The sequence below is a fragment of the Cotesia typhae genome, unplaced genomic scaffold, assembly GCF_013202065.1.
Source record: "Cotesia typhae breed Kobodo isofemale line unplaced genomic scaffold, CoteBio_Ctyphae contig_83, whole genome shotgun sequence".
Taxonomy (NCBI): domain Eukaryota; kingdom Metazoa; phylum Arthropoda; class Insecta; order Hymenoptera; family Braconidae; genus Cotesia; species Cotesia typhae.
The window spans coordinates 1,692,294-1,719,281 of record NW_027423769.1 but is presented as its reverse complement, the minus strand read 5'-3'; the positions used below and the strand labels follow the sequence as shown (position 1 = coordinate 1,719,281).

Below are 26,988 nucleotides of genomic sequence, written 5' to 3'. Positions count from 1 at the left end.
CATTCCAATATTAAATTGATGATGAAAATTAGCTGAAGATTCAAGTCTTGATTTTTTACATTTTATATTTAATATGTAAGTAAAATGTAGTGATGATCCGTCGCGTTCAATATTTTCTTTATACACACAGAATACGCTTTTTCAATCGTACCTTGCGTGTGCTATTAAAGAAACTTACCAAGACAAGTTAAGTAAGAGAACATGCCTTACTCGTAACATATCGAGCAACTCAAGAGCATGCATGCTCATCCTACAGGATAAATGGTACGCCACCATTAATAACATTATGCGCATTCATGTCAGTCGAGTCGAGCAAACGCGTTCAGATTATTAAATTGCCGTTTTACAAGTACGCTTTCATGAAGTATAAAGCAATAACAGACGCATTCACAACTGTCTGCATAATAAATCTCCAGTTATTTGTTCTTCAAAGTTCCCCGCTGTATTTCTAATTCCTGGAGATAAATGTCATCTGAAAATATTATAATTAATAAATATTCATCAGCAGATTGAGGTATGAAAAATTATTTACTAAATTTAGAATTAAAATTTTATCTTAAATATAGAAGATAGAAATTGATTTTTACAAGGTGAGTGTAGAGCACAACCTCATCCGCTTGGCTTATGAGGCGTGTAATTTACACGACAATTATCAATGCATAAACAGGTTGATAATGAATAATGACTAATGACATATTGAACAACTTGATTCAGTTGAAATTTATAGAATTGTAAATCCGAGAAAAGACTGGCGATGATTCTAATGTGGGCCAGCCACGCGAGCCCATCATAACCTCTAGGTCATCGGCAGGGGGCTAATCACATGTTTCTCAGTAACGTCTTGCTCGCTATTGGATATTTGCATTTCTACGAGTTCTAATGTCAGCTCGCAATAAGAATTAACCCCTGAGATCTACATTTACCACTCACCAGTGTACATGCAATCCAGAATATAGTCTATATATCTTCAGCGCTCTAGAGTTATAGATCTAACTCGGGGATTCCTGTCAGCGGAAGTGCTCAACCAATTGTAAGTTTCTCGCAGACATATGGACCGTGTAGTGCTTTTATCCACCCCTTTCTTTTATTCTCTTATTACCTTTTTCACCTTCTTACCTTCTTACCTTATACCTTCTCCGCTCGGTTCGTTAACTTGCAACGAGTATGGACACACACCTTCGACAATATTGTAAACAAAATGGTATCGCTATTTCATTGGTAACCCGATACTTGTGGACCTCGGACCCACACACATCGAGGACTAGTTTAACCTTTATTTCCCTTGCCTTTTTACACTCTTCTTATTTTTTTAATTTCCCCTCTGTCAGCGACTTTTTGCTTCTTTTTTCCTGTCTTTTAAACACCAATTATTAATTAAATTAATTCAATGACATAAATAATCATTTTTTAATTTTTTTAACAAACAAATTTCTTCAAAAAAAATTTTTTTTTCAAAATTGCATTTTTAATTTTTTTAAATTTCTTCATGTAAATTTTTTCTTCTGATTTATTTGTTAAAAAAATGATTAAATATTTGCTAAATTTATTTTCATATAAATTATATGACGTTAAAGTTTGTCACGATCATTTTTTAATTTTTTTTTAACAATTAAATTTCGTCCAAAAAATTATTTTAAAAAAAATTGCATTTTCAATTTTTTTAAGTTTTTACATGTCAATTTTTTTATGAAAATTAAGTCAGCTGGTTTCTAAAAATTTTTAGAATTTTTTTTTTGATTCAAGAAATTATTAAAAAAAATTTTCATTTGTAAAAAATTGTAATTTTTTAAAATATTTTTTTGTTTTAATTTAATGATTAAAAAATTCTCTAAATAATTAAAAATTTGCTAAATTAATTTCCATATTAATCCAAGTAAAGAAATTAAAAAAAAAAAAAAAAAAACTAACTTCAACCGTTTCTACGCATACTTACGTCAACATATATCTTCAAGGCGTAGAATTTCTAACCTCGAACAAATAGAGCGATAAATCCCGACTGCTTTTTGCGGATCAAGACGACAGCGCCCGGGCCGCCAAATTCAAAAAACACTTTCTATATGTTTATTATATCCTTCATTCGAGTTCTCACGGTTGTTACACTGAATTTAAGGATTTTTTACTTAAAATCTCGAGCAAATATTTTTTCCCGTTCTCGATACTTAACTTCATTAAGAACAGGCGTAAAAACACTGAATTTTATTTTTATTGAAAACTCTTGACTAAAACAAAAAAAAAAAAAAAAAACAATTGCAATATCGGTGGTCCCGGCATTGAGGTCGCATGTAAAATTAGTATCCTTACCAAATACAAATATTCTCTTAGGATCGTGTGTTGTTTAAATTTAACACCGTATCCTATTCTTCCTGATCACCTTTTTGACGACAATACACCAGTTTTTTCTTCTTCTTGTTCTTATTTCTTCTTTCTTATTTTTTTTTATTTTTTATTTTTCTTCTTCCTCTTCTCCCGAAGACTATACGTGTACAAAACCAGAAATACTGCAATATATTAACCGATAAACCTTTCGTAATCGATTAGACTAACAAGCGACAACTGAAATAAGCAAATGAGAAGTGATTAGTGTATTAATTAATGTTGTTCTTTTCAGATACCAGTCACCAGCAGATATCTATCAAGGTGATTTTTATGAGTGAGAATATCAGGAATTTCTCAAGGTGAGAAGAGTGATAAGCCGTCTACAAGCCCATTGAAAAAAAAAAAAAAAATTAAAGAAGAATATCCGAATCCTTAACACAAGAAGGGAGGCTTTGGATCTCGATCCAGAACCTGGAACATTTGTCGGGGACTTTAGGGCCCGTCCTGCATTGTTTTCTTCTCCATTCCAACTAGAAAGCATGGTTTAACTGGTGTTTTACACGCTTGGTTCCTGGAACGCGGGTCTCCTCCCCGGGCAGACCTGCGTGGCATCTTAAAGCTAGTTTCGAGCTCAGGTATAATACACGTGTACGTGTATCCACGCAGATTCTTTCTTTTCTTCTTGTTTATATAACTCTCGCCTCTCTCTATTCTCACACATCTTCCTTCTTTATTCTTCCAGCGGGTGATCTCAGTCCATCTTTGTTCATCTTTCTTCCAGCTTGCAGGTTACACTCTTTCTCAAGCCCTATTTCGCCTGTCAAGCCCAATTTGTTGACCACAGAAAACGTTGTGTGCTCTGTTACAGTTTATCGTCGTCATTACCTCAATCGTTGAAGCTGAATTAAACGATTTGTTTGCCCCTCATGCCTATTTTAATTATTATAAACTAGAAATCTTAAATATTGGCTTTTGTTAAATTGCACTGTATTTTATTAAATATTAACGTTTTTAAAGATTTAAGCTCATCCTGATGTTACACTCATCAAGAGCTTTCATTTGAGTACCCACATGCATTTTTTATATATTTAAATGATGAGTATAATGTCGGGGTGGGCTTATAACTTTAAAAATGTCAATAGTTAAAAAAATTAAGTGCAATTTAACAATATAAATTATAAAACCAACAAAAATAAATTCTGATATTTTGTTATTATTTTTAGGTAAACTCGCCGCCACCCATTACAACAAATTGAAATTTGTTAAAAGATCAATAAGATTATCTGGGAATAGTTAAGTATCTTCTCAAGAGGAAGCCGACAAATTCCCGAGCGAGGTGTGCTTGCTCCGTTTAAGGATTCTGCCCTGAGTATACGCCAACTCGGAAGAGTAATTTGCACATTGCAATTTACATAATTAGCTGTTATGTTGGTAACCCATGATTCGGGTTTTGCATGTCCAACCCGTCCCCGTCCCCGGTGCATTGAACATTAAACTGACAGAAATACTCACACTAAATCTGAATTCTGAGTATAAATTGCAATTTCAACTGTATTAAAAGATGATATATAGACCAGGTAAATAATTAATAATTAAAATGACTGTTATTGTTTAATGATATAATTTATTCAGCTATATCATATACGGAATACCAACTTAATATTCTTTTGACAATTAAAATTATATATTTATATTTATATTTATTTATATATAATATATCTAGTCGATGAGAATCACAATTTATTATGTACAGTTATTATATACAACACTTTCACGCGTATGCTAATACACTAATATATTTATCTAAATAATTTAAAGTTGTATCGGTTAAGATCATTCAAGTAAATACTGCTTCTCTCTTTCTTATTTTCGTTAAATTCAGATAATAAATCTAGTCCACAGATACATACCTTAAAATTATTTATTACACTGGGCTTAATCATCATCAATCATCCATAATAATAATCAATATTAAGGAAGATCACCACTGTGACGATCGAAAAAAAAACAGAGGTGATTTTTGGGAATTTTTTTGACAGGGAAAATAAAGGAATTTTTCTATTTTATTTTTTTTTTATTTTATTAAGGGTAGATTAAAGATTTATTAAAAAATATTTAATTATTACAAAGTTATTAATAATATTGTAGAGCACTAAATTTTTATTTTAAAGATTTTTTTTTGCCGGGTTAAAAAAAAAAGAGTAAAAAAATTTTCAATCAGTCGCAATTTTTTTAAAAATGAAAATTTTCAAAATTCCTCATGTACGACGATAACTACATCCTTACTGATAAAAACTGATAAAAAAAAATTTGGGTTTTTATTTTCTGATGATTTGTTTTTGAATTATTGAACCGATTGTGGAGTGGGAAATTTTTTCTAGTGCTCTTACGAGATTGTTAATAACTTTGTAGTAATTAAATATTTTTAAATAAAAATTTAGGGTAATATTCTTTAATGTACCCTTAATAAAATAAAAAAAATCCGATCTCTAAATTATTTTTTTTTTCCCTGTCAAAAAAATTCCCGAAAATCACCCTTTTTTTCGATTGTCACAGTGGTTTTCTTCCTTAATAATAATAATAAAAAAAAAAAAAATAAATAAAAATAAAAGTGATATTAATAATTATTGTTACTCATAGTAATATCTATTCTTAGTGTCTTATTTATGTAATAGTACTTAAATATTTATAATTAAAATATCAAGTTTGGCACTCATTGCTCCAATCACTGATTTCTTCTTATTTACAGGTACGCAAATCGTAAACGTATGGCATTACTCAGATGGCTAATCAAACAGAACTTAATTGTTAACAAATAATCTGATCGACAAACAAATAGTCCAATTAAATAAAATAATGGAACACACACATATATAGGTATGTATATAAATATACATTAAATATATAGATATATACACGTTAATATCCGTCGCTGATTGCGCATTACAACAACGGCATCTGCAGATAGTTGGCAATGAAAATAAAAGCATCATCCCCTGGATTTACTCTTCCGCGACGATTCTTTGAAGCTTCCGGCGGAACGCAGCGGTTATTTAGTGTCTTGTCTTTTCTGGGCGTCTTGCAACAGACAATAGCTCCATTACACCGACTTCCTCTAGGAATATTTCACTCCAGACTGCCAGACTACCAGAAATCCAGAATAAGGAGTCGACATTGGGATTAAATCCGCTCTGATAGGACCTTTGAATGTCTAGAGACTTGAGTAAGTGATTCTGTGCCTCAGTCGAGGCAAGTGATGTCTAGCTACGCTTCAGAGCCACTCGAACAGTCTTCGGCTTTTGGGTCGATCAGCTCTGAATCATCATCTTCATCGTCTTCTGGGTGGTAATCCCCGGTCTCTTGCTGCCATTTGCTTACATGGTGAGTGTTTTTAATATTATTCCCGTTTCCGTTGCTGTTGTTGTTGCCTCCGGATTGCTGCTGGGCTTTGGCTTCTTCCTCCTGCTGCACGCGTTTGTGCTTCGTCCTGCGGTTTTGGAACCAAACTTTAACCTGGAACAAAAAACAATAATTATTCGAATTTTAGATCTTAAATTTTTAATTAAAATAATTTATATTATTAAATGGGTTTTTGTGGTTAAGACCTTTCATTTGAGTACCCACATCAATTTTTCATATATTTTATATATTTATATATTTATATATATTATATATATGTATATATGAAAAATATATCAAAAATGCATGTGGGTAGTCAAATGGAAGCTCTTGATGAGTGTAACATCAGGATGAGCTTGGATTTTTGAAAAAGTCAATATTTAAGAAAGTACAGTGCAATTTAACAGAATTCATTATGTAATAAAAAAAAATTTTATTTATTTATAGTTGACAAGTCACGGCAGTCAGATAGCGACTGCAAAGTTGCTAGTAAATATATATAAATTTTTTAGATCAATTTCACCCTGGAGGAAAACAGACAAATAACATCAGGAGAGAAGAACTGTTGGCTTGAAGCTCAGCATAAAGCAAATCTACATTAGGTAAACATCTCCCCATTTTACCCTTTAATCTATTCATTTATTATATTTTATTTTATATTTTATTGTAGAATTTGATTAATTCAGATGATGAGACCCATATAAATGATATAGAGTTGATCTCATCTGTTCTGAGGAGTCTATTGTCCGCGAATCAACTCTGTATCACCTACCTCTCTAACGGTCTCGGAATAAAAGGGGAATACGATATGGTTGTGTGATCTCGTGAGGGCGAAAACAAGCCAGCGCTGGATATTCAGGGTATCCAGGCGTTAAATCAGCATTGTCACAAGCTTTCACGAGTGTATTTGCCGTCAAAGTGTTGGCCTAACATACTCTCCGAGTTAGAGATGGTGGTTTTGACAAGACCCGGATTAACGTCCAGCAAATGTCGCCAATATTTGTACATTATTCGCTCCAGTACCTGCATCAACACCACTTAATTCTCAAGAACTCGGCGTCTATAATGCTCAAAATATAAGACACTTATTAGGTGATTAAGAGGGCAAATAGAAGACGCCCTATTACATACACCCAGTGGAGCTGTTAGCCGTTGCTGTTGGCTGTTAGCAGCTCCTCTAGCTCTGGATCCAGCTCCCCTACCGTTTATTGCAACACTCTGGAGCCTTGTAGCCTTAATCGAGTTACCCCCATTTAGTAATCAACCCTCGTTGGTATCCATAGTAACCACCAACGGTGAAACTCATTGGCTAAAATCTTTATCCTGTGATGTGCGTTTTCACCCTTCAAAAAAAAAAAAAAAAGAAGAAATAGAGGAGGGAAGAAGAGTTCATATTACCCGTCAACGGCAAATCTCTCAAAGATATATCTGGATAATATGAATTTACCGGTTTCATGATTTTTGATCCTCCGACAAAATATTTTAAACAATTAAATTTTTTAGTAAAACAATTTAAAACATTAAATTTGAAAAAAATTATTTTAAATTTATTTTAACACTTATTAATGAAATTTCAACAAATTTTCGTAGCACGACTTTACAAAAACTTAAAATATTATTCTAAAATAATAAAATTCCAGACATATTATGTTTTTCTTTTCTTTCAAATTTTTTTTATAATTTTTTCTTTAAAATTAAAAAAAAAATTTTTTTTTCTTTTTTTTTAATTTCTTAAATTTATCTTCTTTTTGCAGATACTATATATTGTATAAAATCATTATTACTAAAAATTCTACACATAAAAATGTAATCATATTGTCATGGACTTTGCGTGATATTTAGTCTGAGAGATATTTTGTCGGAGAATGAAGAAGCCTGATACCAAATCTACCTGAAATATACCACGGCCATATTCAAAACTAGTCGCTGTTGGTTTTTTAAAATTTATTTATTACGGTGAAGATATGTATCAGTTTGTGTCCATCCACAAACTAGTGAATAACTCGAACAGTTCCATGAGTGCATGAGTGCATGAGAAGAAGGCGGCATTTCATGTAATTGAAAGCATGTCTTTGACTGCGCTAAGTGACAGGCAAGGACCTTATAGGTAAACCGAGTGTGAACATCAAGCGCAAGATATCGTTTTCTCACAAGGGCGAGACCAAATCGAGATGTGTCTCGATTTCCAATAAACATCTGCCATGACATCGTATCTGCTCATTAATTTTTATTTCTCTATAATCTTTTTTTTTTTTTTTTTTTTTTTTTTTTTTTTTTTTAATTATATTCTTCTTCTTCTTCTTCTTCCTCTTTTTATTTTTATTAATTTATTTTTTTCTTTTTCAGGTGAAGAATATGCTAATTAAAAAGCGTATAATTAATTTTATTTGGGAAATGAAATTTATACAACGAATAAGATATCTTTAATTAGTTGGATTAAGTTATAAATCCCTTGGATTCTTGATAGAATTATATTCAGTGGTAAGTTACACTTAAAAACCTTTTTAATCTCTTGGAGATGGTGTTGGATGTTAAATAAACTGTCGATATTATTTTTCGATTCTAGACGCGTTTAATAACGACGATATTGCCAAGGTGAGTGGATATATATATATATATATATATATAAAAATATAAATGGATATATATGTGTATGATGAGAATTATATGTAACATATAGAATCCCTAGGAGTGACGCCATTACGCTTGGAGCGTTCTTCGAGCCTGTTTGCTTAGGATAAAATTGACGACATCGATGCACCCTATGTGTGTGATATATAATCAACACGGGAAATTATGTTTATTCTGTCAGATCCATCGGAGATACATTCGAGAACGAGGATAAGTGGTAAAGAGAAATAAAATTAAATTATCTGGCGAATTTAAGGGGCTTTACGCACAATAAACCAATAACAGTTGTACGGAAATTAAACGGGTATGTATAAACATATATTTGTCTACATAAGTATGTAAGCTATAAAATTGTTATAGCGGTGTTAAGATGATAAGACAGGTTCTTTCATGATAATGACATTATAAAATCTTTATAGTTTCAGGAATTCTACTTGATAAACGAAGATCAACTTTTTGTCAATGTTTTCAGCTTAAATACTAATTTAGAGTAATGCAATTTTAAGTAAGTACACATCAACCATCTGCGTAATAAGTACTTGGGCTTTGATGGATTTTTGATTATTTAAATGTCAGGTTGAAAATTATTCATTAGCGGTCATTTTGTTTTTATACACAGAAAAAAAAATTTCTTGAGTGGAGAACAAAATTATTGAACCAAGAATAGAATTTTGAAGAGGATAAAGACAAAAAATTCTTGAATTAAATAAAATTCCCTCAAATCAAGAAAAATTTTTTTAAATCAAGAATTTTGAGCTTTTCAAAAATACACAGTAAAAAATTTTGTCAAAAAAAAATTTTTTTTTCGCTCAAGAAAATAATTATGAAGAAAAATATTTTCTTAACCTTTTTTTCTGTATAATTTTGAGATACGCCTGTCGGTTATTACAATTTTGATTGTTTTTAGAATTTTGTGAGTTTAAAACTAAACTCTAATGCAGAAAAAATGTCAATATTAGACAATAGAAATGAAAAATGGATTAGAAAAATTCAATCTATTTTTGCAGGTTTGTTTGAGTTGTATTTTATTCATTTAATTATACACACTGACTAAATTTGCATTAGTTTAGAAGAGAATTTATTTTCTTCACTCGCGCATTCTGTTTAACAATTAAAATAATTCCTTATATTAATTTAATATTCATTGTTAATTAACGTGACTTGTTTATAAGAATCAATAAAAATCTTGGTAAGACAAAAAATTGTTTGCTTAAAGTTAACAAGCGTTAATAAATTTTTTTTGTCAACCTCAGACAAAGAAAATTAACGTGATTTATGTAAACGGGTAGTAGAGAAAAATTTTAATTATTTTAATTGTAATCTAAAAAAATATGTCATAATTAATTGACAATAAAATATGAAGAAAAATATTTCCTAGTTATAATTAATAGGAAATTTTTTTTTAGTAAAAAAAAACTGGACTTCAATTTGTTAAGAATTAGCTCTGGAAAATTTTTTTAGATTCTAGTTTTTTTTTTTTTTTTTTTTTTTTTTTTTTTAATAATTTCTGGTTTTATATTTTATAATTAATTTATTAAATTTGATAATTTAAAAAAGTATTATGAAAATGGATAGGCAACTAAATATTAATTGACACAATTATCCCATTCTATTGAAAAAACAAATTATAAATAATTATTTTATTTTTTTCCTCATTAGTAATTACTTTTATCACTGACAAATAAAATAGTGTTAACAAACTCGTTTCTTTTTACAAAACTCGTATTACTAATCAACATAATAATACAAGCAATTAGATATTAAAAATCAATTAAAGTTTTTTTTTTTTTTTTTTTTTTTTTTTAAGTTCAAAAAACTGTTTCTCGGATAACGACACTTGAAAAATAATCCTAAATCTAATTATAGAAATTTTATATTGAAACCCGTATTTTATTACACGTATCATTAAATAAATCTCAATTAAAAACAAATAAAAAGATAGAAGCTTTTACTATTATATCTAATGGTTATTTTATTTCTTTTTAATAATCGTATTAATTTTTATTTTTAAAATCAATGTTTCAGGCGCTGTTAATTATCAAAAATTCCAGCGAATTGGGAATATCAATAACTCATTGCTCCACCTGATAATTCTGGAGTGTAAAATAAAAAATCCAGCTAATTTGTAAGAGCACTGATTAATGGCAGTGTTAACTTAATTCCCAGTCGAGCAACGATGCGCCTCATTATGCATAGAGACTCGTACGCATCCTGCATAATATGCAAACTTTTCCATTACCGTACGTGGCAACGTAATGATTCGCAAGTTACCAACTTATATGTTCGTCGCAACACCAATAAATATATTTATAAATAAATTGCACGCCTTTTCGCATACATATACTTTTATTTTTAACAACTACTTATTCGTACTATTTTATTATTTTTATATTAACATTCACTCTCAACAAAAAGTCGTAATTCTGAATTAGTTACTTGTGAATACTAATTCTGAATCTAATGTCCGACATCTGGTATACTTTATATTACACAGTTCCGTTTAATGCGTCAATAACCGACAAATCTTTTCTAGTTTCAGGAAAAAAATCCACGTGCTGATCTTTATCGAGTTTCTGGAAACCATAACTTTGTTCTACTAGTTTATAATGAAGAAAATAGAAGTAAAAACAATATCTCTTCTTTACATATTTAATGTCTTAATCTTGAAAACAGTTAATGTCTTTTTGCGCACGCGCGGAACTTGTTCGCGGCAACATTGTCATTTAATTTGTATAATAAAGCAAACTCTGTTATTTTAACAAATGGAAATTTTAGAAATTTTGCTAAGTAAATTTTTTATTTAAAAATTTTAATTAAAATTTTTATTGTTTTTAGATTCAAATCAAAAAGTAAATAATTTTTAAGAATTTAATTTTCGTCAAAAAATTTTTAAATTAAAATTTTTTTTCTTAATTCAAACCTTGTTAAGAAAAACAATTAAAAATAATTTGATACATGCAAATTGAATATTTATATTAATTATTGTAATATTTTTAAGTTCTATTAATTATTTAAATGTTTTTAATTATTGTAAATAGTTTTTCTTAACAAGAGAAGACAATGAAATTCTTCAAAATTTTTTTCTTGGTTCAAAAATTAAAATCTTAATTTTTTTTCAGTGTACTGTTCGACTTGTTAATAACTCGAAGATAATATTGTCAAACAACTCGAACAAACTAAACCTAAGTAATAAGAATATTTATTAAAAAAAAAAAAAAAAAAAAAAAAAAAAAAAATAGAAGCGATTAAGTAGTTGATTTACGCTTCATACAAAATGCTTCATGTTTATGATTATAAGTATATAGTTTGCGACAGTATAAAGTAACGAGGAGGACTATTCTACGAACATAAACCCATGCCAGTGAAACGACGACACTTGTACAACATGATTTATACACCGAAGGTATTCACAGCCTCACATATTACTATATAATACGTGTAATCACCTTTTTTCCGAGTTTATATTTTTTGCCTCATCATTATTTCCATTTTAATTAATTGCCTCATCACCCAACTGTCCGTAAAATAATCTTTATCGTTTGTGTTGTCGTTGAGCTTTGTGTTTTGCCTTTTAAATCAAATTAATTATGTCCGTTTGTACAGAAACCAATTTAATATACAATATATTAACAACAATTTCATTTAAATTGATATTTGTGCTGATAAAAGTGAGATTAGTTAATTTAATCGAGTACTAATCTAATATAATTTAATACAGCATAAAACTCATTCAACTATAACGTATCCAATTCTAAATAGTGCCGACTAATAATCTTATATATATTAAATATAACTAATAATTACTTAAGCTATTGTCCACTTGTTCTGCAACTCAAATATTATCTTTCAATTAGTTTCTTTTGTTTGCTAAGTAGACCATTCTACTTTATTGCGCAATGCAATTATACAAAACGTCTTGGAGGTGTAATATATTTTAATAGTTAATTAGCTGGATGGATTACATATTACATATAATACATACTCGGTAATTAACGCTTGCAGGAACTTAATTAAGATAGAATTTTTTTGAGGTATTTATAAAATTTCTTATACTTTCTAAAGATCGTTAATTTAATAAATCTGTTTTAATTTAGTCATATTAATAGTTTTAGTTACCTGAGTTTCGGTCAAAGATAATGCTTGCGCAAGTTGTTTCCTCTCAGCTCCAACAACATAATGATTTTTTTCAAAAGCATGCTCGAGTTTTAATAATTGACTTGGACTAAATGCCGTTCTTATTCTCTTGGGTTTTCTAAATGGCTGGAGGAGAAATCCTGGTATGTCTGGACCTAGTAATTAAAAACAAAAAAATATTTTTATTATTTTTAATATTAACTGTACTGAAGTAAGCTGACATTTTTTTTTATTTATGATAATAAAATTAATAATACTTAAATTACACGGAAAGAACAAGATGACACTGAATATCGTCCCAGATTATACTCAGTAATACATGGATTATACTCATTATAATCTGGATTATACTAGCTACTATTTAAAAATTTTTTTACTCATTTACAAATTAAATTTAAAAAAAAATTTTTTTGTAATAATTTTTTTAATAAAAAAAAAATGTTTTTAATTTTAAAATTAGAAATAAAAAAATTTTTTTTAATTTTTGACATGTGAAATTTATTTTGTAATTATTTTTTAAATAAAAAAAATTTTTAAATGTCGGCTAACTAATATAAAAAATTAATTTCAATAAAAAAAAATCACTTAAAAAAATTTTTAATTTTCACATTTAAAATTTTTTTGATAAAAATTTTATTATAACCTTAAAAAAAAATTTCTAACGTCTGTTAACTTCAGTATTTTTCATTATTATTATTTACTTACAATGTATACTTAATAAAAGTATTTTTATGACAAGCTTGTCATTAAAAATAAATATTAATGAAGAAATTGATAGCCAATTGTAAATAAAAAACATAAAAGATAATTGATGGATGACTTGTAAATAATATAATTTATAATAAATACTTTTTTATATAAATATTTAATTTAAATATCAACTTCGTAGGGAAGAAGAAAAACTTTTTGTATGTATTTTGAACTTCTCAATCTATGTAGTGTGTGATCATCTTCAATAGTTATTATTATTATTATTATTATTATTATTATTATTTGTGAAGTTACTGTCGTTATTATTGTGATTATTAAAATTAGTAGAGGGCGCGTGTAAATATTAGGTATAAGGTTGAAAAGAGGTGCATGTAGCAGCGCGAGCGCGGGAGTATTATTGTAACTACCTAATTGAGTATTCTACCTCGAAAGGTGCCTGTCGATCGTCCGATACACGCGCCAGCGACGCCGGAAGTCGTTCAAGATACACGCTGCGAGTAATAACGGAAAGGAATTACGATAAATACGCACAACTTCAGCCCGACAACTTTTTTACAAACTATAAATAACAAATTTTATTATATATAAATAAAAAGGAATTATTATTGTCGTCCAAGGAAGAAATAATATTGACGCAAAAAATTTTATGTCACTAATTGATAATCATTGATTGTAATTGCTGATATATTCTTCTTTATTATTATTCAAATCACGAGGGATAATTATATTAAAGTGAATTGACAAGTTTTTTTATTATTTTAATTTTTTACTTATTAAAGTGTTTGTTTCTTTAAGGTTGTACACTAGAAAAACTATAATTGGCTGGAAGCACACAGATATTAATTTACGTCAAATAGAAGATTTATTGATGGTTAAGAAACATTGATGCAGGTAATATTTCACTTGTATGCTTAATTTCAATTATATATATTGTAAAGATTACATGTGGTTAAGTATTAAGCAATTTATATGAATATTATTAATTATGTGATTAATTGTTTGGTTAATTTATGCGTTTAGTGATAGTTTAATCAAATATTCTTTAAGAAAGTTGAAGTTAAGCAAAAAAAATTAAAGGTTAGATTCAGTAGCTGAGTTTGTCATTGCTGTCGCTGAATTTTATTCTAACTTCAAAATAAATTATACTGAAATTTATAAACACTAGAATTTAATATGACAATAAAGTTAGCCGACATTTAAAAAATTTTAGAATTTTTTTTATTAATGAAATTATTACAAAAAAATTGCACTTATAACTTTTCAAGTTTTTTACATGTGAAATTTTTTTTTTAATTGTTTAATGGAAATTATTTCTATAAATTTTCAAATGTCGGCCAACTTCATTTTCATTACAATTTTTTATTAAAAAAAATGAGATACTGTAAAAAAATATCTAGAACAATTTCAATTTTTAAGACCAATTTAGTAAACCTTAACTTATAAATATACACATACCTAGCAAATAAAAAAGTAACAATACTCATTTTTGTAAATTATACAATTTAAATTTTAATGATAATGGAGTTAAATTTCAGATGAAAAAAGTCACTGCTAATTTGCAGCAAATGTCTGTAATATTTTTAAAATACAACCTGAGCCATATTGAATATTTTTTTAGTTTTACATGTAAGTATATGTGAAGAAAAAAAAAGGAAATAATAGTAATTTTGAAAAAATTTTAATAGTTTTAGAAACGATCGCAGACAGCAATTAGAAGAAAGGAGAAACAAAATAATGACGGGTAGTAATTATATGAAAAACTATGAGTACGCCCAAAGGAGCCTAGAATTACTCAAAAATAATACTAAACGATGGAACATATGAAATTATCTAGATCTCTTCTGAAGTGAAGTATAAATAAATAAATAAATATAATCTTACTTTGAAAAGAGAAGTTATGGGATATACTTAACAGGATTGACGTATTTCCTAACACGGTAACAACTGTTAGTTGAGTTTTATAAATATTTTTTAGTGGCTTAATGCTTTTTTAATTAATCGTTGTACTGCACTCGTATCGGACACATGCATTTTAAGAAATTCCTCGCGTCCAAGTCATTAGTATTATTATTACTTGGACGCAGAGTTCTGAGCTGAGACTCTTAATGCGATCACGAGTTGCAACGACGTTAAATGTTGTAGAAAATCGCGTGAGTGCTTTATCACATGTATAATGCTAATATATATACTTATTTCTGGTTGATCGATTGCGAAATGTTGTTTTATGTACTTAAAAACATTGAGGTAACGTTAGTCTCTCATTAATTTTGTTTTTACTTCACAGAGAAATCCATTTTGTGGTTAATTGACATTTTTATTATTTATTGACATTATACTGTACACCTTTTGCTTTCTTATCATTTAAATTTTATCAAAAAAAAATTTTTTTATTTATTTAAAAAAAATTAATTATACTTTAAGCCATTTTATTTACAGTTTACGATAATAACTTCAATGGAACATTGCTAGAAGGCACGAGTTGTAAAGTCCTGAGTTTCTATTGGTCGAAGAAAGTACATAGTTCCTCCGCAAGGCGGCGCGGAACCGAAATTCAATCGGCTTCTTAAACTGGAAAGATGATTAATAACTCACGCCAATTGCCGAGATAATTATAAATTATCTAACACCATTAAAATAATAAAAGTATTTAAATTTTCTTATTAACTTTTAATATTCATTAGAAGCAATCTTCTCGGGTGATCATGCTTGTAAAGCTGATAAAATTCTAAATATGCAATTAATCAACTAAATTCCTTTTAAATTAGCTATTGAATGCCTTGCAGTGGAACTTAATTGAAAATCGTTAATTAAATTTCCTTGTTCGGTAAATTGATAAGTTTCATTTATTCTTTTTATATTTGTTCTGTCCATTAAAACTTCTAGTGTCGATAATGTAGATCTTTTTTTATTTATTTATTTTATTTTATTTTATTTTATTTTTTTTTTTTTTTTTTTTTTTTTTTTCAGATATAAGAAAAGAACTTTTTATTGAAGAGAATACGGAATTCAAGAAAACCCATGAAAAGTCACATTAACAAAAAAGTTTTTTCTGACTACAATAAAAAGACAGGCCAGCAGGCGGGATGTCATCCCAACAATATAGTAAATCGAGGATTAAAAAAGTGTGAAACTACTTTATAATAGAAATATAAAGTATATATATATATATATAAAAACGCTATAAGAGTATTATCGTGAACATCAGACATCCCGTGGAGCGTACTCGAGGGTAAACGACATTTTAACAATGCCAATTAACCCGCTTTTGTGAAGCTAAAGATTGTCTTGTCATACAAAATACAATGCGTTTTTCATTTTCAATTATTTACTGCGCTAACCGTAAGTTTAAAAAATTATTTTTTTAATTTTAAATTATAAATTTATCAAACTATAAATTTATATTGTAAAAGTTCAGACTACGTTGCTATAAAATATTTTAATCTTTTTTGAACCAAGAAAATAATTTTGAAGATTTTTATTGTCTCTGTGCAAAAAGAAAAATTCTTGAATCAAGTGAAATTTACTTAAACCAATAAATATTTCTTAATTTAAGAATTTTTCTACTCAAATCAAAAAGCTAATGTTTTTCAAAATTATTTACTTGATTTAAGTTAATTTAGCTAATTTTTTATTTTGCCAATATTTTAATTGAATTATTTTAATCTTGCGATATTGTCGGATAAAAAAAAAATGTTTGTAATAATTTATATATAAAATAATAATTATTAATTTAATTTATTCTTTCATTATCAAGATAGATTATAAAATTTTAAATGACTTTTTATTGATACCATTAATTAAAGAGTATTTTTCCGATCTATAGCTGCAAATCGTGGAGAATTATATTCCGATATCAATAACTGATATCGTGACACTATGACTTAATGACCTGGAGTCTATAAATTCGATGAAATGTTAATGTTTATTAACGTAATTGGTTTACTACGACACTATTATATGACAATTGTTTACATTACTTTTAAATAAATGATTACTTCGGTTCGTTATCGTTTATCGTATCATAATAATAATAATAGTTATAATAACAATAATAATAATGATAACCGGGGAAGCTATGATTCCGACTCAATAAATATGCTTTTAAGATAAAACAATAATTAAATGAAATTAGTACATTTTAATTGCCAAGTTTAACAATAGACGATTATTCCAGCCACTAACGATACTTGTTGCTTGTATTTGTATTTATATTTATATTTATTATTATTATTATTATTATTATTATTATTATTATTATTATTATTATAATAGTTTAGTAACACGAACCAATGCAAATGTATTTAAACTTTATGATCTTTAATTTACTCATATAAATTAATGTAATAATATTATGAGCTAGTTCAATAGTAAACGTTTCACCCAGATACTGGGTCAATGAAACAGAACACCAAGTAGGTAGATTTATTAGCCTTTCTCAGGAGGCTTAGTACTTATATTAGTGTAAATACAAAAAATTTTAGATTTACTATGTTTTAAATTTAAGTAAAATAATTTTTTTTACGAAATTATTTGTAAAATTTTTTAATAATTTGATTTTTAAATCAATCTAGAATTTAAATAATTTTTTTAGACGTGAAGAAATCTACTAAAAATTGTAATTTTATCATTTTTATGTATAATTGTAATTTAAGTTTTATATTTCTAATTTATTACAAAATTATAAATTAAAATTTTGGCAAAATAAATTCCAAAAAATTTTGCGTCAAAAAATTTTGTGTTAAAAATTTTTTTGTTAAATATTTAACACTTTTATGTGTAAATTTAACATTTATTGTATTAAATGAACACAAAAAAGTATTAAATATTTAATATAAAAATTTTTAACACAAAATTTTTTTCACACAATGACGTAAAATTTTTTTTTTTTCTCAAAATAATTTTTAACATTGTAAAATAACTTAAAAAATTATTTAGTGTCTGATAAGCGATAAATTTTTATAAAATTAGCAAACAATTAAAATTATTGAACTATTACAACGAGTAATATAATCGCCACGTGTGACAGTGACGGTTGTATAATAATGATCGTTAATACCTGTTTAATGGCGATGATGATAACTAGACAATTAGCAAATATGATAACAAACTATTGACAATTGGTGAATATAAAAAAAATATACTTGTCAAGTATTATCATCGTATTACATATAATTATAATTACAATGTTAATAATATAAAAAACAAATATTGCAATAAAACCGATTCCGGATGAATTAAAAAGAAATAAAAATCTAATTAATTTGGCAATTAGTAATTCTTTAAAAGTGTCGTGGATTAATCGGGTTAATGATTTAATCGATAGCGTTTGGTGGTCAATGTTGTACCGTGTGATAGCGAAAGAGGAATAAAATACTTGTGAACAAAGAAAGCCGATAGGGTCAGCGGTCGTTACAAAATCTCAATTACGAAACATTGCGTAACTTTAAATAAAACTTGGAGCGTTTAATTGTAGCGACACTTTTAGTTATTATTTGTTTTATAATATACTTTTGTATTTTGATAAAAAAAAATAATTTGTTATATAAGAGAAGAAATTTTGAATCAAGAAAATTATTTTCTAATAATTTAATTTTGAAATAATTAAAATAATGATTATTTAATTTTAATAAATAATTAAATAATGAAATATTGACATTTTTAAAGATATAAGTTCATCCCAATGTTACACTCATCAAGAGCTTTCATTTGAGTACCCACATGCATTTTTATATATTTTTCATACATACATATATGTAATATATATAAATATATGAAAAATTGATGTGGATACTCAAATGAAAGCTCTTAATTAGTGTAACATCAGGATGAGCTTATATTGTTAAAAACGTCAACAGTTAAGAAAGTACAGTGCAATTTTCACAAAATTTATTATTTAATAAAGCAAAATTTATTTATTTATATTTTTAAAATTTTATTAAATTAAGCTAAAAAACCTTTTAATTTCTTCTCTTGTATCAAATTAATTTTTGCTATCAATAAAAAATCATAAAAAAAATTAATTATATAAATTACCTGCAGGAAACCTGTGAGGAAAAAGCCTTCCATGTCTGGAGAGCAACCAGGGAAAAAGCGGGTAGCTGTCCCTAGGCTGATGAGGATGAGGCGGCGGATGAGGGCCTCCAGAAGCGGCTCCATGAGGATAAGGTCCATGCGGCGAGCCATGAGGCGCAGCACCGTGATGCGCTTGTAACGCTAGCGCAAGATTCGAAGCCTGGAAGTTCTGAGCCGCGGCTAAATTAGCAGCGAGCGCAAATTGCTGAGAATGATACTCAGATTGTCCTTGGGGTCCACCGTGGCCGGACTGGAGGCCATACAAGGACTTGATCTGCTCCGCAGCGACGGCAGCAGCAGTAGCTGCACCAGGAGGAGGTCCCAGGTAGTTCGGACTAGGCCTGACGACACCAGGAGGCGGCTGAGGATGTGCTCCAACCGGGGAGTCTCCATGGGAAATCCTGTGAGGAGGACTCGGGCTGTTGTTGGGCGTAGAGCCGCCACTGTGGCTCCTGGCCTGAGTCCTGCTGTAATTCAGGTGAGTCAGACCTTGCAGATGGTGATGATGGTGGTGCCTTGGATGCGGATGCCCGTTCAGCCTCGACGGGTAGGATTCTACAGAGGAACTTCTGGACAGCGGACGGTCAGAGCCTTCCGAGTGGGCACCCGGGGACCTGGTGACTCTTCTCAGTCTCGGCGACGAGGAGCCTTCGACAACTTCCATCGGGCTTCCATCTCTCTCAATCTCCACTCGTTCGTGCAATCTGTTTTCCCGACCTCCGCCTCCTCCCACTATCGAGTCGATGCTGAACCCGATTTTCGGCTTAGAGGGTACCGGGACTATTGGCGTCGGTGCAAGCGGCATCATCGTACGCTTAATGTTTCTTTTACTTAGACTATTTACTGTCTAGGTATTAGCAGGATTTCTTCCGACGGATCTACAATCAGGAATATTAATCAGACACCGAATTATTTACCGGACAAAGCCGCGATATTTCACTTTTTAATAATGACATCTCCAAGGTAGTGTAAAAAATTTTTTATCACTAATTATTATCATCAATCACTTGGAATTCGAAGAAATTATTTTTTTGTGGCACTATGACATATCCACAGACTCCGAAGTTCAATCAGATATTCAAATTATTCACATATAAAGCTTCTTTAATAATAATAATAATAATAATAATAATAATAATTATTATTATTATTATTATCCTGGATATTTATAATTAATAATTAATCACTCCGATTTATAAATATTTAGATTTCTTCACAGAACACTCACAATCCTGGCGAACAATCCTTGCTCTAAAAGTTTCCAAATAAAAGTATCAATAATACACAGGCACTGACAACAAACTGGCACTAATATCTAAATTCCAGGTAATTATAATATTTATATAGATTATGAAAATGATAATAAATAATGAATGATAAATGACAAGAGTTAAACTATTTAATTTAAGCGCAAAATCACGGAGATGCTTCTGGCTTGAACGCTGGCTAGTGTTTGAGAAAATTACCGGCTTAACAGAGCCGCTTGGAGAGCCAATAAGTGGGGAGATCGGTACCTCGAAAAGTAACTTGTTCCCCTACTGTAAAACTGTGATTACAAACACCGCAGCCAAGTGGGAAAGTAACAGCCCTCGGAGGCGTGGCTTGCTCGGGAGTTACCAGTAGGCGTGGATGGTTGCCAGCCGATTGGCTGAAAGACAGGAAGAATATAATCCAACAGACTCCAGCCGCTGGACCACCAGTTGGGAGAGACATTTAGTTGACGATGGGCGTTAAACAAGGTACCGCTTTTTTTTTTTATCCTCGATCAAAATGAGCCATTTAATTAATACGTATCAACTCAAGTGTTTCTTGTCATACACCGTGGGTGGATATTGATGGCCTGAAATTATAATAACTAGAGATCGAGGAAGAAATTTAACATTTAACACACATACATACAATTACAGATCTGAGAATTACCTTTAATAGGAAGGAATATGTACCTTGTTTTCCTCGATATCATATCTGGGGATCAGGATATTTAGTACACATCATCCCTGTGGTTGCAGCTCACGTTCGATCTCCCAGGATTGAGTCAACATTACCGATAATCTTACAATTAATGTCTTCGTTACTGCTCATAAAATTCCTCTGCGAGGCTTATCTAATCATCAAACTAAAACTCTTAACTTAACTCTTTGCTTGAAAAAGAAATAAAAGAAGAAAAAAATAAGAGCAATTTTGTTGAGAAACTGCCGGAGGATTTTAAAGAAGCTAACTTAAAAATAATTAACCTGCAATTTATGAATATAAATTAATGAAGAATATAACTGGTGATAAAATAATATTTTATTGAAGCTAATAGCGAGTATAGCTGGCATTAGCAAATAGATCTAAATAAATTGTTATGAATATGATATGATATGATGCGATGATATTAACGATAATGATAATGTTAATGTTAATAGATATGAAGTGAAAAAAGGCTGATTTTTAATTAAACATACCTGGTGATTTATCATCGCCATTTGCAGGCTCGAAATCGCACTTGCTTGGGAGTAGTAGGGTAAACATTAGCGATGTAAGTGTGTGTATTATCACGCATGTGGATACTCTTGAGTTTCACCGGGTCCAGTACAGCATCACACACGTGATACTCAGGAGGGGATTCAAACATGGCGACTGTTAACATACAGACCCTGATAAAGCACCAATGCGCGAGCATTGAGCACGCCCGTTTCCTCACTTATTCCCATCTCTTATCGGTAATATTATTCTCTCTTAGTTTGTCCTCTTCTTTATACTCTCCCTTTATTATATCTTCTTATTACCCGGTATACCTTTGCTTCATCTCTACTCGCCTTTTTCATTCCCGGTTTGAGTATGAGATATCTCTGATGGGAGAGAAGAAAAGATATATACTTCCGATGTGTACTGTGAGATCTGTCAATAGACTATTGACTCCTATTTGGAATAAAAAATATTTTATTATTGTCATGGAAATTACTAACGAAGATTTTTTATTGTTACTTTTTTAGGAATCTCAGGAAATGATGATCTTCGTGAGAATTTATCAATTGAAAATTTTGGAAGAATATGATGAGCCATTGTAAAAATTTTTTTGATACTTTAAATTATCAACCCTTGTATTTATTTGAGTTCTTCTGATCGAATATCATCTGTAAGAATTATATTATTATTAATAATAATAATAAATTATTGTTATTAAAACGTTAGAGCAAATTGGCCGGCATTGTGCTGAAGAAGAAATTTTTTTTTTTATGTGTATTGTTATTGGTATGTATCAAAGGTAAAATTTATTTGAATTATAAATGATTAATAAAAGCGTTTCGAAATGTATAATAGAGATTTAATGTTAAGATAAAATATATAACGCGGCCAGTAGCGAATAATTGGCTGTTTAAACAGCATTTGTTGATAAAAAATAAATAATAAAGTAATTTATTCACATTTTCAGCTGAAAGACCGTGTAACACAAGTGAAATGCTGTATAGCCGAATTAAAGCACCACGCGTTACGGCATTGTTGTCATCCCCACTTTTAAACTGGATATTAATTATATGTTCAATTTAAATTACAATATAACGTCGGAAATATAATCAAAAGGTAAATCCATTGTTTGATATTTTTTAATCCGTTTAATTATTAAACAATTATTAATGTTTTATCATTTCAATCAATGTAATCATTTTTTTTTTTATAAATATCAATAGGAGATGGAACAAGAATTAATATTTGATAAATAACACGTATCCGTTTTTTTACTGACAAATAAAATTATTAATAAATAATATTTAATAAAAATTTCCGAAAGTGAAATTATTACTTGTTATTTATAAAATGATAGCAACAAGATTTTTTATTCTGAGAAGAAATCCTATTGATGTTTAATAGTAGAACTCATAAATGTTAATAAATTACTGTAAACTTATTAATTATTCATTCGCTTGATAGAGATCGTGGTAGTACAAAAATTACTGTAAATTGCTCATTTAATTGAATTGTTTTTATAGTGTCAACACAATAGTATATTTAGATCTAATCTACGGCGATCTAAATCCTGGTTTACAGAGTCTAATTTTTTTGTGTTTCAGATCTGATCTGCGGAGATAAAGATAAGAGAATCACATAAGTGTTGATTCAAAATTTTAATTTTTAAGAAAAAATAAATTTTAAATCTAACATCTCTCAGAATCAAATTTAGTTTTTTTTTTTTTTATCAGATAAGTATTAAATCTTTTTAATTTAATTCTAAAAATAGAAAACTAAATATTTTTTTTTTTTTTTCAAACAAACAAGCTGAATATTTTGGTAATTTAATTATTTAAGATATTCTGTCGGAGAACTAAATAAAAAAAAGATATATTTATTTTTAACAATTATAGAAACAAGATAATTTTTGTTGAGTAAACTAAAAGAATAAATATTATATTATTATATATTAAATATTTTTATAGAAAAATTGCAAGTCTGGACTAATCGCGTGGTCTTTACCATTTTAAAGCTAAATAACCAAGCCGACACCTATGATTTTCTCGGAACGAGATACGATTAAATTGATTCGAGCAACTGGTTCGTGCTCTCAGCTTCAGCTCTTGAGAGTTTCTTGAGGAGAGCGAAAGAGAAGACAAGTTGACGAGTTGGCCGACAACACACAACACTGGACGCAGCAAAGTAAATAAGTGTATAAGTAAATAAGTAAATAAGTGAGCGAGTGAGTGAGCGCAGAGATAGGGAAAGGGAGATCCAGCACATCGTATGATGGACTAAATGGAGTATCGGGAGTACCGGAGGGGCCATCCTGCACGGATCATTACCTATACTTATGGGTGCCTCATTATAGTCCATTACCGTTGCTCGTATCGGCTTTATTATAGTCCCACTTCTCGTCTCCTCATCATCCTTACTTTGTTTTTTTATCCTCATCCTCATCCTCAGCCGATCCGGCTAAGCGTCTCGTGTGTTCTCGGGAAGCTTAAATAATTTTCGATAAATACAAGGTATACCCCTCTGGCACCTAATGACGCGTGATGAACCCACCATAAGCCTGGATCTCCATTCTCAAGATTAAATCCTCCCGAATTAAATCCAGCCAAATTTATCAGGCTTGTTCACACTTTATTCGGCTCCTTGTCATTTTATTGACGACCATTACCGGGGAAGAAATAGATGGTTAAGTAAATCTTGAACCTGAGACCTGAGTCTATTTAATTTGGTTCCATGATTCTTGATCCTCCGACAAAATATCCTCAAAATAAATATTCCTGGACAAAATTTTTTAATAAAACAATTCAAGATAATAAATTAAAAAAAAAAATTATCAATTTTTAAATAATTTAATCTTGGGAATTTTGACAATAAATGAAGATGTTAAATTATAAGAATTGTAAAGTTTCGCTCGAAGATATTTTTTTTTTTTTTTTTTTAATATTTTGTCAGGAATATTTTGTCGGAGGATCAAGATGCCTGATACCATTTAATTAGAGCTGGCTTCCGGATTTACTTCTTCTATCCTATAAAAGAAAAAAATAAAAAATAAATAAATAAATGGTAATCGATGCATGCAACGGGTTAGACTTGATTATACAAATGTCTGAAGGTATTCCAGGAAAGAAGCCGAGGCTTATGGTAAACCAGCACCCTGCAACTTACTTTAAGAAGAATAATCTCCAGTATTATGTATTATGACGTACATGATGATAGGTGAGCATATGTAATAGAGTGTTAACTGGAAACCACTTTATGGGAATCCAAGAGCAAGAGTAAAGACCAGCCAACCAATCTACCGTGTCCTCGACATCAGGGTCAAGTAATCCCTGTGCTGGCATTACATCGACAACTGCAGTTTGTTAAACAAGGAGGCGTAACACTCTTTATAATAACCTAGTGCACCGTAGGTCGTAATGCCAAGTCCAGACCAGGACCAGTATCTCCATTAATTCATCTTCATCTTTATCTAGTCTGCCGGTGCAAGTACACCTATTATTATTATTATTATTATTATTATTATTATTATTATTATTATTATTATTACATTAATCGACAAATAATAAATAATATTTCTATTTAAACAGACGCTCCATTAATCTGGATAAATAAAAATTTATATATATTATATTATATTACATTATATGTGATGTATTATGGATAATACAAACCTGGCACATAACTCTTGAGGACTCATCATAAGTAATCATAATCATTATCTTCCTGATCATCTTGCGTGCTGGCGTGTTTACTCTGCACACACGCGGCTCACCGGCTAAATAAACGCAACACGAGTCGACGATAATGCTCTCGACTCGACGAGGAGCCCCATAATCACTAGGTTATTACCTAATTGTAAGAATTGTTCGAGCGAGAGAGTATCGGTTCGCTATATTCACAATCTTGGAATATAATGTGCTCAAAAAAAAATAAATTTCGGGTTTATTTCCTTCGGGCTGTGCATTCTCAGTACCTCCCAGATTTTCAATATTAAAATATTTTATTAAGTATTTATACGTACTTTCGGTGATTATCTTTCGGTTGACCGAAAGTTAACGGGTAAGGAAGTCTAAAAATTTTATTAAAAATGTGAGTAAATTAAAATAATTATAATTTTGATACTGAAATTAGCAATCACATTGAAGTTTACAGAATTGGAACAAAAAAATATTTTTTTTAAAATTGCATTCTTAATTTATTAAAATTTCTACTAGTTCAATTTTTTAATAATTTTTTTTTTGCTATAATTTATTTGTTAAAAAAAATTGAAAAATTGTAAAGTGACAGCTAACTTTAATATCATGCTTTAGCATCATTAATATATAATTAATAAAATAATAATACCTTTATTTTTATTTTTAAAAATAATCTGACTGAAATTATTACCACAGGGTTAATTTTCAATCTTATTGAGCATTTCAATTTGATGATATCATGGTAGTTATGTTATTTCATATTATAAAGGTTTGTTTTTATTATTTATAATTTTTTCATATATAACCTCAACGATTGCTGGTATACTTACAGCTCAGTGTTATTTTTATTGACTTTTATATTTGTAGCATTGGCGTTGATCGGCCTTCGATCCGTGAACACGATTTATAAAGCAAACACCACTGTACGGCACCCTGCAATCAGGTTATGTTATACTACAAACTACAAACAGCAAGTTTAATGTATCTACAGACTGGTGAGCTGAACCGCTGAAGCATCAGTATCGCGCGAACCGATCGGTTCTTGGATCTCATGCCTTCCAGCACGTTTTCACCGTACTTAGGCTATACTTTTCATGAGGAATAAATTAATAGTGTTGGTCGCGGGCAACGGAATCATATCCGCGAGGGAAAGATCCAATGCTTCAATTATATTTACTATAAGGCCTTGTTCTTCTTATAAATACAAATGTACATATAATAGGCAAGTACATCCATCCTTACATCCATGCAATTTCGACTGCTGTGTAGAGCGCAGTAATTCTAACCTTTATATACATTTTCAGATCCGATTGTTTTTTATATTGTGTATATAATCTCCCAAATTAGCACACCAACAAATGAATTCCATCAGGTCAGACGTTTAATTTATATTATTTTATGGTAGTTTATTAATGAGTTGTTGAATACCTCCAAAAGAAATCCACAAAGTAGCCGCACAAAATATATAACCAATGTTAACCTAAAATTAACTAAAGTTAGTCGGCATTCGGCGACTCCTCCTACGTATCATCTTCATCCTATTTATACATTGGTCAAGAAAAATATAGAAAAAATATTGGAA

General features: G+C 29.5%; 1 protein-coding gene and 5 long non-coding RNA genes across 12 annotated transcripts; 5 read left to right on the top strand and 1 right to left on the bottom strand.

The window, feature by feature from the left end:
- Positions 1–39: 39 nt before the first annotated feature.
- On the top strand, positions 40–5,192 carry LOC141533277 (uncharacterized). The gene is made up of 4 exons (XR_012480230.1): positions 40–1,030; positions 2,609–2,675; positions 3,540–3,893; positions 5,066–5,192. It is a non-coding gene; the product is annotated as an uncharacterized LOC141533277 (long non-coding RNA).
- Positions 3,921–20,072, bottom strand: LOC141533272 (uncharacterized). Its single transcript, XM_074252057.1, has 3 exons — positions 19,225–20,072; positions 12,463–12,635; positions 3,921–5,829 (listed from the first exon to the last, which is right to left on the bottom strand). Exons 1-3 carry the CDS (start codon positions 20,069–20,071, stop codon positions 5,581–5,583), a joined length of 1,269 nt encoding a protein of 422 aa, XP_074108158.1. The 5' UTR covers position 20,072; the 3' UTR covers positions 3,921–5,580.
- LOC141533279 (uncharacterized) lies at positions 5,564–7,327 on the top strand. The gene is made up of 3 exons (XR_012480234.1): positions 5,564–5,697; positions 6,228–6,317; positions 6,386–7,327. It is a non-coding gene; the product is annotated as an uncharacterized LOC141533279 (long non-coding RNA).
- Positions 8,070–11,081, top strand: LOC141533278 (uncharacterized). 3 transcript variants are annotated; one of them, XR_012480233.1, is made up of 6 exons: positions 8,070–8,196; positions 8,282–8,310; positions 8,396–8,650; positions 8,766–8,851; positions 10,372–10,586; positions 10,880–11,081. It is a non-coding gene; the product is annotated as an uncharacterized LOC141533278 (long non-coding RNA). The 3 variants fall into 3 exon arrangements; XR_012480232.1 differs by lacking the exon at positions 10,880–11,081 and having other exon boundaries at positions 8,405–8,650; positions 10,372–10,858; XR_012480231.1 differs by lacking the exon at positions 10,880–11,081 and having other exon boundaries at positions 10,372–10,858.
- Positions 11,689–19,367, top strand: LOC141533275 (uncharacterized). 3 transcript variants are annotated; one of them, XR_012480225.1, is made up of 9 exons: positions 11,689–11,749; positions 12,222–12,377; positions 12,453–12,623; positions 13,987–14,082; positions 14,727–14,817; positions 14,877–15,137; positions 15,628–15,834; positions 16,159–16,530; positions 19,231–19,367. It is a non-coding gene; the product is annotated as an uncharacterized LOC141533275 (long non-coding RNA). The 3 variants fall into 3 exon arrangements; XR_012480226.1 differs by lacking the exon at positions 12,222–12,377; XR_012480224.1 differs by lacking the exon at positions 11,689–11,749 and having other exon boundaries at positions 11,761–12,377.
- A 20-nt stretch (positions 20,073–20,092) lies between the features above and the next one.
- On the top strand, positions 20,093–23,357 carry LOC141533276 (uncharacterized). Of its 3 annotated transcripts, none has more exons than XR_012480228.1 (5): positions 20,093–20,226; positions 20,483–20,589; positions 20,673–21,002; positions 21,171–22,830; positions 23,319–23,357. It is a non-coding gene; the product is annotated as an uncharacterized LOC141533276 (long non-coding RNA). The 3 variants fall into 3 exon arrangements; XR_012480229.1 differs by having other exon boundaries at positions 20,095–20,226; positions 20,471–20,589; XR_012480227.1 differs by lacking the exon at positions 20,093–20,226 and having other exon boundaries at positions 20,481–20,589; positions 21,171–22,500; positions 22,682–22,830.
- The last annotated feature ends 3,631 nt before the right edge of the window (positions 23,358–26,988 follow it).